The sequence below is a fragment of the Lepidochelys kempii genome, chromosome 3 (assembly GCF_965140285.1).
Source record: "Lepidochelys kempii isolate rLepKem1 chromosome 3, rLepKem1.hap1, whole genome shotgun sequence".
Lineage (NCBI taxonomy): Eukaryota > Metazoa > Chordata > Testudines > Cheloniidae > Lepidochelys > Lepidochelys kempii.
The window spans coordinates 56,913,739-56,931,760 of record NC_136382.1 but is presented as its reverse complement, the minus strand read 5'-3'; the positions used below and the strand labels follow the sequence as shown (position 1 = coordinate 56,931,760).

At 41.2% G+C, this 18,022-nt stretch overlaps 1 protein-coding gene across 11 annotated transcripts in view; it reads right to left on the bottom strand.

The window, feature by feature from the left end:
• The window catches only part of FAM135A (family with sequence similarity 135 member A), a 140,554-nt gene that overhangs the window by 109,033 nt on the left and 13,499 nt on the right, over positions 1–18,022 (bottom strand). For 5 of the 11 annotated variants that reach the window (XM_078852105.1, XM_073336368.2, XM_073336371.2 and 2 more), the window contains exons 2-3: positions 10,968–11,050; positions 8,464–8,586 (exon numbers count right to left, since the gene is read on the bottom strand). The exons of the other annotated variants lie outside the window; for them this stretch is intronic. In XM_078852105.1, coding sequence (XP_078708231.1) covers positions 8,464–8,540 — 77 coding nt within the window. In that variant the 5' untranslated portion in view covers positions 8,541–8,586; positions 10,968–11,050. The remainder of the gene's footprint in view (positions 1–8,463; positions 8,587–10,967; positions 11,051–18,022) is intronic. 11 annotated transcript variants of the gene reach the window in all.

Below are 18,022 nucleotides of genomic sequence, written 5' to 3'. Positions count from 1 at the left end.
CAGGTGTGTATACTTTTGGGATTTGATTACTAATTAAAACATCTGTAGGAAGAATAGGGGTAGGGGTAGGCCGGGGAAGCTATCCCAGTGCAGAGAAGAGATATCTTGAAGGATTATTCTAATTTTCTTTGTTCAGTTCTAGAAGAAAACCAATCTGTCCATGACACTTTACCATTGTCATATGACAGCGGGATAGTCGGACAAGAAAAACAGGAAAGACAACTAGACATATTCCTATCATCTCCTCAAACATTTGGCTTGTCTGTTGTTGGCCTATTTGTCCGTCTTGTCTATTTAGATTAGACTGTAAGCTTTTCAAGGCAAGGACAGTGTTTTTGTGTTTGTACCGCACCCAACATATTTTGAATGCTATTACAATACAAAAAATTATTGTTAAAGCCCCACATGCTGAAATATGATTTGCATCCAAACCTAACAATATTACAATACAAACCTCATCAATTCTACAGACTAACTAGGAAAGTGGATTTTTGATCCACACCAGGCACACGAGGGAAATGTATTTGTGCCTTATGTGAAAATCTCCTTTCTAGGATGAATGAGGTCCACAGATCATAGCATTATGTCGCTTTTCTATACAGCTTTGGAGACAGACCAGACCTGCCAAGAAGTGACAGGGAAGGTTTGTCTCTACCTCTGAGAAATCAGCAGTTGGGACACTTCCACAGCCAGGGAAATCTCTAACCACTCTATATTAGTAAGGAATATCATGCACTAAGACTAAATACAACCTCCTGCAGAGCAAGATATTCAATGAATAACCAACTTTGACTAGCAATACATGCCATCTTCTCCCAGTTAAGAGTTCACTAAGGGTAGGTTGGATGCGTTGTCCTCAATTCCTCAATGTGGAATTCCGAGGAGACTTTAGGGAAGAATCTTGCTTTCTGAAGAACACCATAAATGGGAGGTCCGCCATTAAAGCCCCCAATTCTCCTACCCTTTGGGTGGAAGTGATCACTACCAGAAAGGCTGTCTTCATAGATAAATCTAATAATTAACATTTAAGCTAGTAGTTCAAATGGATGCTTCATAAGGCCATTAAGGACTAGGTCCTGATCCTAGCTAAGAATGGGGCTTCTGATCCGTAGATAATTGTCAAACCTTGCACGAATCTTGCCGTAGCTGGAAGATAAAAGAGGGGGGAAAAAACAAACTTATGGGTATGTGAAAGGCTGTTGTTGCCGCTAAATGAACCCTAATAGAATTCACAGAAAGACTTTGTCTTCAATTACTAACAGGTAATCCAGTACTCTAGGAAGGGAGAGTAAGTTGGTGAAATCTGATGACTGTTACACCCAAGATGGTATCGTTTCCATTTTTGGAGATACATATTTCTTGTAGATGGTTTTCTATTATTTAATAAAACATTGTACAAATGAGGAACAAGATCTCTCTATCCCTGAAAACCATCGAGGAACCATGCTTGGAGGCACAGAATCTGTAAATTGGGGTGAAGTGTTTGACCTGCAACTTAAGTCATTAGGTAAGGACTGATTGGAAGCTTCCATAAAGAAGATGTGAGCCTGATGAGAAAGGGATACCAGACTTGTCTTGGCCACATTGATGCAATTAGTATGACTCTGGCCCAATCTTATTGAGAACCATCAATAGTAACTATGTTAGTGGATACGTGGACGAAAGGACTTCCCTACGTGTGATGAGAAATGCATCCCCTACAGATAGGGGATCAAGATTCCCTCTGGAGCAATAAGTGATGCATTTAGCATTTGCTGCCATGGCAAACAGATCAACCTCTAAGAACCCACCCCCCGACCGAGAATATTATGTGAAGACCTCTGGAGTTTAGTTCCCATTTGTAATTTAGAGAGAAATGTGTGTTGAAGTAGTCTGCCATGGTGTGTTGAATATCTGGAAGGTAAGAAGCTGAGATGAGTATGTGCTTGATTATGCACTAATTCCAGAGTTTTCACTTTAGCACAGATAGGTGGGGAATGTGCTCCTCCTTGATGGTTGATAATACATGCACAACATGTTTGTCATTATCTTTATTGACTTCAATCTGAGTAGAGGTAGAAAGTGTAGTTAAGCATTTTTGAACACTACAAAGACACATGTAAATATGTCCCAGCAGCTGAAGGTAATCTCTTACTGTAACTTGCCCTGAATCCTTGATGTGGTTCACTAGTGTGAGAAATGTGCTGGATGGTAGCTGTGCCTATCAAAACATCCAGTGATGCTTCTACAAAATCTACACACTCTAGTGGAGTCAAAATGGACTTTTGAGGTTGACTTGAAGGACCAGGCTGTAAAATAAAGAACACATGGTGTTTATTGACTCCAAACCTCCTGACAAGATCTGCTCTTTATCAGCCAATCATCTAGACACTGGAAAACTATTATGCCCAAAGAGGTGGGCAGCAATTACTGCCAAAATCTTTGAGCACATCCGTGGTACAAAAGATCATCCAAAAGACAACACCCTGTATTAGCAGTGTTCGTTGTTGATTTGGAAACAAAGAAACCTCCTGTGTGATGGATGAATAGCAAAATGAAAATATGCATCTTGTAGACTGAGATTTGACCCAATCTCCTAACTGTAATGATGGAATTTTTGCTGCCAGGATAGTCATCCTGAATTTTTGCTGTTTTACATTTATGTATCTGTTTAGCAGCCTGAGTTCTAAAACTGGTCTCCATTCCCCCTTCTTTATGGATATCAGGAAGTATTTTGAGTAGAATCCCATTCTTCTGTGTTGCTCCTAAACTTAACAGTGAGGTCACTTTTTGCTCTAGTAACTGACTATGAGGAGAGGAGTCCCTGAAGAAGGACAGGGATGGGTAGGAGAGAGAGCCTTGAAATGTACAGTGTAAGCAGAGGTTATGGCTTCCAAAACACATTTGTCTCATATTATATACTCTCACGCATCCTTAAAGGGGAGGAGGCAGCATCCAAAATGAGGAAGTGGCGGTAGAATGTTGCAGCTGTAAAGTCCCATGAACTGGATGGTCAGATTTCAGAGTAACAGCCGTGTTAGTCTGTATTCGCAAAAAGAAAAGGAGTACTTGTGGCACCTTAGAGACTAACCAATTTATTTGAGCATGAGCTTTCGTGAGCTACAGCTCACTTCATCGGATGCATACTGTGGAAACTTCAGAAGACATTAGATGCACAGAGACCATGAAACAATACCTCCTCTCACCCCACTCTCCTGCTGGTAATAGCTTATCTAAAGTGATCATCAAGTTGGGCCATTTCCAGCACAAATCCAGGTTTTCTCACCCTCTGCCCCCCCCCCCACACACACACACAAACTCACTCTCCTGCTGGTAATAGCCCATCCAAAGTGACCACTCTCTTTAAAATGTGTATGATAATCAAGGTGGGCCATTTCCAGCACAAATCCAGGTTTTCTCACCCCCCCACCCCCCTCCAAAAACCACACTCAACCAAGCCGTCATAATTGTTGCTGAAGGACATGGATGGCTGGGAAGATGTAGTTGTAGCCAAGGGGGTTTCTTTTTTGAGTTCCTTGGTCTCTCGGCCAGGGGTTCAGAGAGTGTATGGTAGGTTGAATACAGGTCTGGGAATGCTCTTTGTACTATCTGATATCTATAAAATCTCCTCCTATTTACAGGAATACAGATTCAAAGGGATCTCGGTGTGACTCTTGAGTCCTTTGTGTAAAAAGACATCCACTGAGTCCGCAAAGGGCTTGCAACCGTCAAAGCGGAGATATTCAAATGGTACTTTGAACCTCTCTCAGAAGTCCCAGCATCTGCAGCCAAGACGTTCTTCTCATGATCACTGAAGAGGATCTAGACTGTGCTGCAGTATGTGCCACATCTAAGGAAGCCTGGAGCAATGTTTTTGCTACAGGTTGTCCCTCCTGAACAGTGACTTTAAAGTGATCACAGTGTTTCTCTGATGGATGTTCACTATAGAAACTAAATCTGTTGTAATTTACGTAGTCCTATTTGGCCATGAGCACCTGATGGTTTACTCTTCTGAACTGAAGTGTGGAGGGGGGGGGCGGGGGAGGAATAGAGCTGCTTATAGTCCTTTCTGTTTAGAGCTATGTTGCCTGCCCCTTTCATTAACAGCCTCTACCACTAGGGAGTTCAGAGCTGGGTGAGAGAATAGAAACTCCTGTTCCCTGGCAGGAACATAATACTTTTCATCCACTCTCTTGCAGGTAGACAGTATTATAGATGGAGTTTTCCAAACTGCCTTAGTGGGCTCCATAAGAGCTTAATTCACTGAAATAGCAATTCTCATCCATGACAAGGTGCATGATGGGATTCCTGAACATCCTCTAAGGGAATCTGAAGTATCAGCAATTTGCTTTATCATTTCCTGAAACTGTCTGAAGTCATCTGCCACAGAAGGTGGTGGAGGCATGACATATCAGGTGAAGAAGAGGAAATATTTGTAAGAGGTGTCACCTCCTTGTCTGCCCTTGCGTCTTTTTCCTCATGGGTCTCATCCTCTGGCATGGGTGGTGACAAAGAAGGTTGAAGATGATCCCTTCTTCTCTGTTCCCTCCAACAGTGTGAAGACCTCGTCACGAATTGCTGGAGTTACAACACCCAGGGATCCCAGCAAGGCCACTGAGGGAGGCCAAAAGGCAAAGATGGAGACATCCATCTGTGTTCCTGCCAGGAGGGTGTCATTTGAGGTCTATTCTCTTGTAAAACATCAGTGTAGGAGGGAGAGTGATGTGTTCTGGGGAACCCTACACCAAGACCTGAAAATCTGAAGATTCCTCTTACGCATTCTCCGGGGGTCAAGGAGGGGAGCTGTTCAATTTGCAAAGTAGATTAGGGCAAGCCTGGTTCCCTGTGTGATACAGAGATCAGTGATTGAGAGGGTCTTGCTGCTGACAAACCCCCAACACTCTGAAGAGACTATCAAGTGTTTAGGGTACCTAAACTCTTGTGGTACCGACAGTAACAAAGACTGACCTGGAGGATGGCTTCAGTACTGATGTAGCCAGCACTGAGCGCTTGGCCTGTGAGTGAATCGGCTCTGACTCTCGCAGTATTATATAGGGTCTAGTGGTCTTCGCTACAGTTGTCTTCCTTGATATCAGTACCAAGTGCTATTCCGGGACACCTATGTCTCTGTCAGTCAGGATCCAGATATCCAAAGTCAGTCTTAGACTGAGTTTTCTTCTTTGCTTTTGCAGTACCTGCATCACTCAGAGCCTACGCTGAACTCCCCTTGGGACCCGAGGTCTCTGTAGCCCTGTTGTGTGTTGGTGACCAAGATCTTCTTGGAGATTTATACCTCTCTCCTTCTGTTTAGAGGAAGATGTAGATGAGAACTTCAGTAGCATAGAAGTATTCAGTGACACAGTACTGCCTACGTCTCTAGCTGTTTCTGATGACTGAGATCTTGTGGGGCATCAGGAGTACTGAGAGGTCTTCTGCCTCTGGATCCAAAGCTGGACATAAGGCTTGTTCCATCATTAGTAGTTTGAAAAAAAAATAGTGGGAAGTGAAGTTTAAAATCTACCCCTGAAAGATGTACAGATCTTGCACTTACTAGGAATATGGGTAACACACTAACTGTGCAGGCATTGGGAAAGCCTGTCACTGATTGAAATGAACCTCTCAGAAGGAGAGGCACCTCTTGAATCCTGAGGAACGTGGCATTCCTGAGAAAAAACAACAAAAGAGACAACCCCAAGAAGGGGAAGTTCTAAACTACTATCTAACTATATCTAAAAATAAAATCCTTTTATTTTTAGGGGGGAAAGGAAAAACGAAGGAAACACTAAAAGGTAAGTAATTATAAACTATCTAAATCCTAAAAGGAGAACAGACACATGCTGCAGACCCCATCTCAGACAAAAGGCGATTGAGAAGACACTGAGAGCAGTTTACCTGCGCAGCACCAAATAGCCTCGGTGTAGGGCACCAGGATTTGTGGGTCACATGCATGGACCAAATGGCCACCACTACCAAAAATCTCTGGTCAAAGGCACAGGGCGCATACACACCTGAAGTGGAGCACCCACAGGAACACTAATCAAAGAACTGGATATTTTGTAATGGTTCCTACAAGTTTTATTATATTAATAAAAAAAGCTATATTTTATATACATGCACACATGCAACTTTTTAAAAGCACTCATGAAGCTTAGATACACAACTATCGGGGGGTGATGGATCCCAGTCTCAGCAGCTCCTTGCCAGCCAACACTGATGTCTCCCCCAGGCCTGAGGGGCCTGCCGTGGGGCTCGCTGGACTGGGATTCCTAGTCACCGCGTGGTCAGCACTGCCCCCTTCTCCCTACTGGCTGGATAGGAAGCAGCAGCAATGGTCTGGGCTGGAGCTGATCTCAGAGTAAACTGGGCCTTAATCCCTACCCCAGGCCAGGCTGGGTTGGACCAGGCAGCACCATGGGGTAAGAAACCTCCCCATTCTCCCACTCTTCCTGGGATGGGCCTGGCCCACTAACCTCCAATGAACAGCTGCAGCCTAAGCAGGCAAGCAGAAGCAGGATACCCGCTTCCACCTCCCTGCTGGAGAGGGAGAGGGCCTGGGGGCTGTGCATATCCTGTGAAATTGGAACATTTACCCATGACACTACTGCAATTTTTTTAAAACAAATCTGTGATTTTTCTCAGGGTCTGATGCATAAGGGATGGAGCAGAAGAACCCATGCAGGTGCTAGTGGAAGAAATGGACAAGCAGGCAAGAGAGACGTCTGTGTTGAGGCACGATGCAATGAGATGAAAGACTAGATAAACAGGAGACACAGTGGAGGAGCTCACGTAGGATGTGCCATTGTCACAATAAGTGAGGAAGATGATTTTGGCAGCAACATTTTGTTGTTCCTTGACTTTAGCAAAGCTTTTGACACGGTCTCCCACAGTATTCTTGCCAGCAAGTTAAAGTAGTATGGGCTGGATGAATGGACTATAAGCTGGATAGAAAGCTGGCTAGATTGTCGGGCTCAAGGGGTAGTGATCAATGGCTCCATGTCTAGTTGGCAGCCGGTATCAAGTAGAGTGCCCCAAGGGTCGGTCCTGGGGCTGGTTTTGTTCAATCTCTTCATAAATGATCTGGAGGATGGTATGGATTGCACCCTCAGCAAGTTTGCAGATGACACTAAACTGGGAGGAGAGGTAGACATGCTGGAGGGTAGGGATAGGATACAGAGGGACCTAGACAAATTGGAGGATTGGGCCAAAAGAAATCTGATGAGGTTCAACAAGGACAAGTGCAGAGTTCTGCACTTAGGACGGAAGAATCCCATGCACCGCTACAGACTAGGGACCGAATGGCTAGGCAGCAGTTCTGCAGAAAAGGATTGAGGGGTTACAGTGGATGAGAAGCTGGATATGAGTCAGCAGTGTGCCCTTGTTGCCAAGAAGGCCAATGGCATTTTGGGATGTATAAGTAGGGGCATAGCCAGCAGATCGAGGGACGTGATCGTTCCCCTCTATTCCACATTGGTGAGGCCTCATCTGCAGTATTGTGTCCAGTTTTGGGCCCCACACTACAAGAAGGATGTGGAAAAATTGGAAAGAGTGCAGCGGAGGGCAACAAAAATGATTAGAGGACTGGAACACATGACTTATGAGGAGAGGCTGAGGGAACTGGGATTGTTTAGTCTACGGAAGAGAAGGATGAGGGGGGATTTGATAGCTGCTTTCAACTACCTGAAAGGGGTTCCAAAGAGGATGGCTCTAGACTCTTCTCAGTGGTAGCAGATGACAGAACAAGGAGTAATGGTCTCAAGTTGCAGTGGGGGAGATGTAGGTTGGATATTAGGAAAAACTTTTTCACTAGGAGGGTGGTGAAACTCTGGAATGCATTACCTAGGGAGGTGGTGGAATCTCCTTCCTTAGAAGTTTTTAAGGTCAGGCTTGACAAAGCCCTGGCTGGGATGATTTAATTGGGGATTGGTCCTGCTTTGAGCAGGGGATTGGACTAGATGACCTCCTGAGGTCCCCTCCAACCCTGATATTCTATGATTTTAAATGGACTTGAAAAAACAAGGCTGCATTAGTTAAACCAGTGAGATTACACTGGTCAAGGTGGGAGAGGGCAAGGGCCTGGACAAGAGCATAATCCACATTCAGATTATTATTCACATTATCCACATTCAGAATTGTAGCCCTTTCACCCCTCTCCAATCAGACTATAAGTATTTGATATTAGCTGAAGTTCTATGCCTAAGATTTTTGAACCTTGGAGTAAACTCCAAGAAAGTAGCTGCCCTTCACAGCTATCTTTCTAATAAGCAGTAAACACTTAATTTTCAAGTCACCATACAAAACTAGTAATAAAACATGAATCGTCACTCTGGCAAAGACAGGCATATCTGTTGAACTTGGTTTACAATGCCAGTATATCCACATATCTTAAAAGAGTAAGTATGACAGAACTTAAACATTAAGATTTTTCAGTACAGCCATTCACTACAGTACAATTTCCTCTTCATTTTGGAAGAATTCAGTACATACCCTCTTTGAAACAAATCCACATTGTAGAATTTGTGGAGCTCCACGGAGAATTCTATCATAGCCTGTACTTCACTCATTTTTATGTAGCTGCATAAGCCAAAATTGTTGTCTGCACCTTAGTTACTAGAAACAAACAGAGAAAACAATTTTTTTCTGGAGTCAGAGGCAAAAAGACACTTTTTTTTTTCTTCAGAACCAGTATGTGGCATGGGCTGTGCATAAGCTTCTACACTGCCTCTCTGCACTTTGAGTCTGAGTGCATTAGGGGTAAAGAGATGCTGTATGCCAGCAGTTCCTAGCGCCACTCCTTGATTCAGCTCCACATCTCCACTCCAAAACATACTTGGCTAGTGCAGCTGAGCCAGTATGTGGGATGGGGGGTTAGTAATTTAAATATAGGTGTTGGCCAGTAGCAAATTACTACCCCCAAAGCAACGTGAGGGAAGGAGTCTTGCTTCTCTAAGGCACAATACTTTCCCTGCACTGCTCCTAGGTCCAGTGCACCTTCATGTCATCCCATACTCAGGGCTTCTGGCAAAACCACTATCTAGCCCTTTTAAAAAATGATTTTATATTTCTTTTATAATAAGTCTTCACATCCATTTTCAGCCATAAAAAGAATAATATTGCTAGGACCCCATTTAATCCTAACCACACAGAACACTATTTTGACATTCCTTTGCTTAATTTACTTTTTATGATGGTTATCAGTTTTAAAAACAGACTGAATCACTATGTTCCACTTCAGTTTAAATCATGTCAGTGCAAGCAAGAACAGTGTCTTGAATTTCAACATTCTTCCTACTGTACAGTTTAAAAAGTTACAAATCATTAACAGATTGTGTAGGTTTGAGTTTCTTCTCCAACAATGTTTGTTTATATCTATGATTTCTGTTTGTTACATATGTTGTAGCACCAAAAAAGCTGAAGTAAAAAGAAGAAAACAGAACCTTAAAAGTGTTTCTTTGCACATGGCCAAAACCTGATACCACTGAAATCAACAGCTAAATTTCCACTGGATTCAACAGCAGCAAAAATTTGCCTTTTAATTAACAAAATTCAACAAGTAGCAGTATTATGAAAATAATCAGATAAGGCTAGTCCATATTGGGTCTTAAAACATTCTAGTGATTAGCATCCAGAAAGAGGTGTTTCTTTAACTCAACACTCATCTGCTGCCTAAGAAACAGCAGATTGCTTTGTGGAAAACTAGCTATATATAAGCAACAGGAATCAAGAGACAAGGTGAGTGAGGTAATATATCTTGTACTAGACCAACTTCTGCTGGAGAGAGAGGGCAGGTCTACACTACAGCAGGGATCGAGGGTCTGAGATCAATCCACCAGCGGTCGATTTAGCGGGTCTAGTAAAGACACCCCCTACCCCCCATCGACCGCAGATTGCTCTCCAGTCAACCCCTGTACTCTACCCCCAATGAAAAGAGTAAGGTAAGTTGACGGGAGGTTTTCTCCCATCGATCCCCCGCAGTTTCTCGACCTAAGGTACGTTGACTCCAGCTACGTTACTCACGTAGCTGGAGTTGTGTAGCATAGGTCGACTTACCGCAGTAGTATAGACATAGCCAGCAACAAGTGTTCGAGCCACACAGTCTTCTTCAGACCGGTGTGGCTCTAAAGCTTGCCTCTACCACAAAAAGAAGCTGGTCCAATAAAAGATATTACCTCATCCAGTGTGTCTCTCTAATATCCCGAGCTACAACCACATTGCACACAACAGGAGTCAGTGCAGTTATGTAAACATCAGACATACAGCAGACCTTATAATGAAAGTGAAGTGTATCTTAATGCAAAGACCAGAACTAATGCAAGGTTTTAGTAAAAGTACAGTAGAACCTCAGAGTTACAAACGTCTTGGAAATGGAGGTTGTTCATAACTCTAAAATATTCGTAACTCTGACCAAAACATTATGGTTGCTCTTTCCAAAGTTTACAAATGAACATTGACTTAATACAGCTTTGAAACCTTACCACGCAGAAGAAAAATTCTGCTTTTAACCATCTTAATTTAAATGAAACAAGCACAGAAACAGTTTTCTTACCTTGTCAAATTTTTTTTTATTAAAAACTTTCCCTTTTTTTTTTTTTTAATAGTTTTATGTTTAACACAGTACTGTACTGCATTTGCTTTTTGTTTTTTGACTCTGCTGCTGCCTGATTGCATACTTCTGGTTCCGAATCAGGTGTGTGGTTGACCAGTCAGTTCAAAATTCTGGAGTTCGAAACTCTGAAGTTCTACTGTACTGTGTCTAGTTCTTTTAACACAGGTAAAATCTGAAGATCATTTTGAAATCCAATAGTATTAAGCATTAAGAATGGAAATGCTTACATTCAGATGTCAATCATTCTATTCTATACTATACTAAGGACCAAAATTTTGCTTTCATTTACATCTTTAATTCTCACTGGCTGTAGTAGGAGTTGCATGGATGTTAGGTAACAAAAGAGGGTCAATAAACTATTAGAAGAAGAATCTTTGTTTCTTACCTCTACTGGTAAACAATCCATTTTAATATGTGAAATAATCAGTCTTCCAATTCTCCATTACTGCGATCAAAAACATGTTTATACTAAAAAAAAAAAAGAATAATAATAATTAATTGTACCTCTTAATGTAAGCACACATAGCTCAACATCCACTATTTTTCCTAACTTTTCCTCATGTGTTTGAAGGTAATAGATTAACAAAATGTTAGTGAAGAATAATTCTATCTCCACCATGTTCGTGAACAATCCAGGCGTTTAAGTGAATGAAAGTACTGTCAGAGACTTTTATTTTCCCAATCTTCTTTGGATTTCAGGCAGGCAGAGAACAGGATTCAGACATATTTCAATACACTGAACTCTACTTCTTTTTATTAAGGATGGTTCAAACAGATTGCAGTTTTCCTTTCTGTATCTCTCTCAACTGCAGAGAAATAGTGCCCAAGCTTACTTCTGTAGGCTTGTACAGTTATAAAATTTGAACTATTGTTGCCTTAGCTTCAGAGGGGAAAAAAAAATCAACGAATAAAAGTACAGTATAAAAAAATATACATGCAATTTCTCAAATGGGCATTTTTCTTGGTGGGTCATTCTTAACGCAGTGCCTTTCAATCCCAAGGATTTGGGGTGAAAGCCTGCTCCCACTAATGTCACTGGCAAAACCCCCATTGACATCAATAGGGACAGGATTTCACTTCTTTTGCTTACAGAGTGTGTAATACATATTTCCCCACACTCGTTTTTAAAAATGGTTTAAGATATACAATAGGATAACAACTTGAAAAAACTCAAGTTGAGTAGTTGACATTTTTAGTCCTAAAATCCTAGCAATTCAATCACCATTTAAATTCTGAAGAAGCAGTTTACCATCACAGCCACTAAAAACACAGTGAGAAGAGTCTGAAGAGCAGAAATACATAAAACGATGAAGGGAGGAGAGAAGACAGTAAATTACACGAGCTTGTAATCTTGTGCTTCTCCTATGTCTCCTACTGCTCCTTCAGCGAGTCCTGTGGAGGATGTCCTGATGCATCCGATGAAGTGAGCTGTAGCTCAAGAAAGCTTATGCTCAAATAAATTGGTTAGTCTCTAAGGTGCCACAAGTACTCCTTTTCTTTTTGTGAATACAGACTAACACGGCTGTTACTCTGAAACCTGTGGAGGATAGTCCTCCAACTTTTCGGGGAGAGTTCTACAGGCCTCTGTCCTTGGTCCCCCTCTCTTCTCCCTCTACACCTTATCTCCCTTTGCAACTTAAGCAAACACAAATTCAATTACCATCTATATGGTGGGTTTCAGAGTAGCAGCTATGTTAGTCTGTATCCGCAAAAAGAACAGGAGAACTACAAAACAAAAAACACTAACCCAGGAACCTATCCTTGCAACAAAGCCCGTTGCCAACTGTGTCCACATATCAGGGGACACCATCACAGGGCCTAATCACATCAGCCACACTATTAGAGGCTCGTTCACTTGCACATCTACCACTGTGATATGTGCCAGCACTGCCCCCTCCACCATGTACATTGGCCAAACCGGACAGTCTCTACGTAAAAAAATAAATGGACACAAATCAGACATCAGAATTATAACATTCAAAAACCGGTTGGAGAACACTTCAATCTCTCTGGTCACTCGATTACAGACCTAAAAGTCGCAATATTACAACAAAAAAACTTCAAAAACAGACTTCAACAAGAGACTGCTGAATTGGAATTAATTTGCAAACTGGACACCATTAACTTAGGCTTGAATAAAGACTGGGAGTGGATGTGTCATTACACAAAGTAAAACTATTTCCCCATGTTTATTTCCCCCCCTACTGTTCCTTACACGTTCTTGTCAACTGCTGGAAATGGCCCATCCTGATTCTCAATACAAAAGTTTTTTTTTGTTTTTTGTTTTTTTCTCTCCTGCTGGTAATAGCTCACCTTACCTGATCACTCTCGTTATAGTGTGTATGGTAACACCCATTGTTTCATGTTCTCTGTGTATATAAAATTGTCCTACTGTACTTTCCACTACATGCATCCAATGAAATGGGCTGTAGCCCACAAAAGCTTATGCTCAAATAAATTTGTTAGTCTCTAAGGTGCCACAAGTACTCCTGTTCTTTTTGCATCTATATGGTGACAACTCACAGATCTACCTCACTACTCCAGAAACGTCTTCATGTGCTATAACTAAAATCTCAAACTGTCTGATATGTCTCATTGACGTCTAGCCATCGACTCAAGCTAAATATGGCTAAAACAGAGCTACGCAGTGTAGTACTGCAGAGTACACTTAATACAGCAACGGAAGGGCTTTTTCTGTCACTGTAGTAGGTACCACTGTTCCCTCTAAGCTGTGCGCGTGTGCACCTGCACACAGATCTTAAACCCTGCGCACACGGCAAAACACCCTGAGCACTCCGGCTTTGGCACGCCGGCTTTTTTTTTTTCTTTTTTTGCTTCGGCGGCAGCACAGAACAAATTTTTTGCGCACACGGCCTGTTAAACATTAGAGGGAACACTGGTAGCCACCCCCTCAAGAATTCTTCCATTGACCTAGAAGTCTCTACATCCTAGCAGTCTCTACATCGAGGCGAAGGTCAGCTTAGCTACATGTCTCCGGGGGGTGAATTTTTCACGTCTGAACGACGTAGCGAGGTTGCTTAGCACCCACCGGCAGCCAGCTCACCAGCGCCTCCCGTCTGCCAGTGGCCCTACCAATCAACTCCTCCCAGCGCCTCCTGCCCGCCACAATCAGCTGTTCCACGGCATGCGGGAGACGCTGGTTGGGAGGGGAGGAGCAGAGACTGGTCGCACTTCGGGGAAGAGGGTGAAACTGGGCAGGAAGAGGCAGGACGGGGCAGAGTAGGGGTGGGGCCTCGGGCAGAGCAGAGGCAGAGCGAGGGTGGGAGTTTGGGGGAAGGGGTGGAGGCGGCAGGGACTGAGCGGGAGCAGAGCACCCCCATGGAAAGGAGGAAGCCAGCACCTGTGGCACCAGTGATTCCACTGAGGCTTCATGCAGTTGCAAGGGAACACATGTAGAGATGTGAGAGCTGGATCAAAGCCTTATTTACTTTTTCACTACCTAATTTAAACGTGCTAAAAACGTGCCCAATTGATTCCAAGCTGTTTGTACATGAATACAGGCCTTTTAAAATTGACAGAATTCTGAATTCAACTGTTCTGTCTTCCGCTATTTTTCACTATTTTGATGGAAGGAACTTTAACACAACATTCGTTGCACACAGGTTTAGGTGTTTGGTTTTAAATGCTAGGAGAAAAAAGGAACCAACTCAGACTGACAATTCATGAGACACATAGCCTTTTTATCCTGTTATGGAGTCAACCTATGACCTTTATTTGGTATCAGTTATCGTATTTCCTTAGCATCTTCATTTTTTGTTACTAATTTGATCAAATCAGATTTCTGCTGAGGCTATAATAATCATGTAATATGTTCTTCATCTGTCCAATTTCTTGGAAACCTTTGCTTGTTTTTTAAATTTAGAGCCTTGAGTTCCATCTTTGCACAATATATACTATGTTTCAATCGAAGTCCTAAACTTTTCAGTGCTAATTTCAAAATGTTTATATAGTCTGATATAAATATAGATATTAGGGTTGCCGAGTCTCCAGGATTATCCTGGCCTCTCCAGGAATTAAAGAATCTTTAATTAAAGCTTATGTCATGCGAGGAAACCTCCAGGAATACATCTAACCAAAACTGGCAACCCTAACAGAGATATAATCTTCCTGTGAGATCCACCAAATGTCATCTGGACCACCTTCTTCAGACCGGTGACCATAAAGGAGGTGATGGTCACAGAAAAATTTTTCACATTTCACAACTTGCTTTAGAGTAGCGTTTCCAAAACTTGGGATGCCGCTTGTGCAGAGAAAGGCTTGTGGCGGGCCTGGCCAGTTTGTTTACCTTTCTAAAGGTCTGGCTGATCGCTGTGCCCGGCCAACGGGGGCTGCAGGAAATGGCGCAGGCCATGGGACATACAGGGCCTTTCCCTGCACAAGCGACGTCCCAAGTTTGGGAAACACTGCTTTAGAGTGTTAAATGTTACTTCTTCTTCAGAAATGTTTAAATAGTATGTGTAAACACCTATACATCATAAGTATAGGATGATAACACCTGATATGTTCTCATCCTGAGATGACTGAACAAGTGGCAAAGAGCCATACTTTACTCTGCATTCCCAGATGGCATCTCTAGCAACTTGGACAATTTTCTTTTCAGCTGCAAAGCCAATAGCATTTTTATTTGAATGGATGCTTATAGTCATTATCAAAACAGACTAACCATCTTGCATTAATGTTAGAGTAATTCCTTTAATTTTCTATTTTTTCACTTGCAGCATCTAGAAGTGGATTAGAATTAAAATTTGTGTGCAGAATTATTTCTAGGACAAAGTACTTCAATCATGTCTCTCTAATATTGTGCTACACTGAAGGTAAAGTTAGCATAAAGGAATGTAGCAACCTTATCAAGTCCAACTTTTGCCTTTGTTGCTTTTATGAATAAACCGAGCTTTGCAACTTTTTTGAGTGTCTAAAATAGACAGACTGCTCTAAAACAAAGCCAATATTGAAAAGCTGTGAGAAGGCCTCGCAGAGATTTAAAATTATCATGTATATGTTTCAGAAACATTGGCCTTAAAAATGTTTCATACTTAATGATCAGCTCTAACACCTTCAGCAGCACATTTAGTCACACATTTGGTGATCTTGATGAATCCAAAGGAACCAGTTTTCTGTGCTTTTTGAGAGGAGCATGAATCCTTTTAATGTTACTATTTAAACTACTGATGAGAACATTTACATTAGAATAGTTATTAATTTGATTGTTTTTTTCTGCTGTTTACTTGTCATGCTGAGTCAGAAATTCAGACACTGATGTTTGGTAAACACCAGTTTGCAGCTTTCAAATTTATTTCAGTTAGAATGAGAAATGACCTATTAAATACAATGTTATGAAGAATAAAAAATAAGATGAACTTCTGTACAAATCCAGGTTATAAGAAGCCCCACTCACCTTCCAGGTATTTGGATTTTAACAATGCCTTCCTTATCACTCACAGTTTCACCCATTTCCCTCCAGAACATACAGACAGCTGATCCTACTCACTAGCCACATGCTCCTCTATCAAATCGCCATCGACTCCACCCATTCCTATTCTCATGTAAGCTTCTAAACAGTTCAATAACTTATTTTTTCCCCAGCAGGAACAAGAACCACCTTTATTATTTTAAAACTTTTTAATATTTCCGTTCATAGTCGAAAAGTTCGAGATTAATGCTTGAAGCATCAGAACACTTTCAAATATAAGGAGTTTTAAAAGGTGGCATGTGTTTTTTGTTCACCTCCATCTCCCCCCACAAAAAGATCCTATTTTTAAAAGTTGCAAAGTAAGGAAAACAACCACCTTAACTTTGACTACATAAGGCTACCTAGACAACAAGAACATCCATTAAGGATGGTAGTGTGGTCTAACAGAGTAAGCATCGGATTAGGACTAAGTGAGGAAGACCCAAATTCTACCGCTCTCTGTGTAGCTTATTTCCATAGCCTGTGGCTGCATGTATCACAGATCTTGTGCACTTTCAAAGTTTGCCCATGGGCTTTAGAAAGGTCTAAAAACATGGATAATTTATCTAAAACTAAGTGTGACACACTTAAATAGCTAAGTATAGTTAGGCAAGCCACATAGTTATATAGCTTTAAATGACCATATTCACAGGGACCTTGACCACTGGACAAAAAGTGTAACACTAAAATAGAGAAATATTAGAAAATGATCAATTTTGGTAGAGACCTGTATTATTTAGGTGGCATTGTAAGCAATGAAGTGTACAATAGTTAGGCATGGCAGAATTCAATTTTTATTTTTATAAGTTCAACGGATAATATCAACGTTTATTTAGGCATTTGTTTCTATTTTTATTTTCACAGTTGCAGGGAACTGGGGTGGGGGTAAGACAATTTTATGATAAATTTTATAATAATAGACATAAAGCTTTAACTTTTTGAATCTCTATAACCACTGAAACCCAAATTGCCAAAAAATAAAAAGTAAATAGCCTTAAATCAGACTCTAATAAGCTCTCAAGCAGCATTTTTCTTACTTTGCCTATCTGAATATTTTGATTATCATCAATAGAAATGTTTTGGTCAGTTTGTGTGTATATGGTGTGTAGGATAAGTACGAAATTAAAGAATTAAAGTTTGCTTAAATTTGGTTAAGGATCTATATAAGTATTGTAAAGAAGGTCCCAACCAGGAAGTAAAAGAAGGCTGTGAGAATAAGAAGTAATATTACTTGTAGTGGATGGGAAGAATGTATGGCTGTAAAAGTAACTAATAAAATAAAAAGCTATAGTAACAAGACAATGAAAAACTGTCTTAAGAGAAACAAGCCCAAATCTTCCCACTGTTCTGCTGGTAAAGCAGGGCGATTGGGAGGGAGGGGAAGAGATAAGAAAGGAAAGGCCTTGGGAATAAAGGAGGCTGTAAATCTTATCTGGATTAAAACTGGAAATAAGCGTGAATTGTCTCCAATTGGTTTTTAGATGAAGTCAGAAACTGGCAATGACATCATATGTTTGTTAAATGGTATAAAATGTAAACTTTTAAAGGGTTTATTGCTAATACCTGCTTGACTATGCTGGAGCCAACCAATGTGGATCGAAGCACCCCTGAGGTTAGCCCATTTGTAAGTATCTTGATCAAAATGCTTATAAATGGTTTGTTACTGTTTGAATCTGGTAAATTTCTTACTAGTTAGGCTTTTTAGGCATGTTTAGAGCAGTTGTATAAATACTATATGGCCTTTATTAAATTTAAAGGAATTTATGGTTAAATTAGTATTTGGTGATCTTCCATATCAATATTAATAATTTCAAATATTAATTCCAACATGGTGAAATTGATGATTACTGATACTTACCAATAAAAAAAAAATCAACTGCTTCCACACCTAACAACAATTGTGTATAATCTGACTCTTGATCTGGGGTGATCATTGTGGGACAGAGTTAAGGTTCTTGAAGTTAGCATTC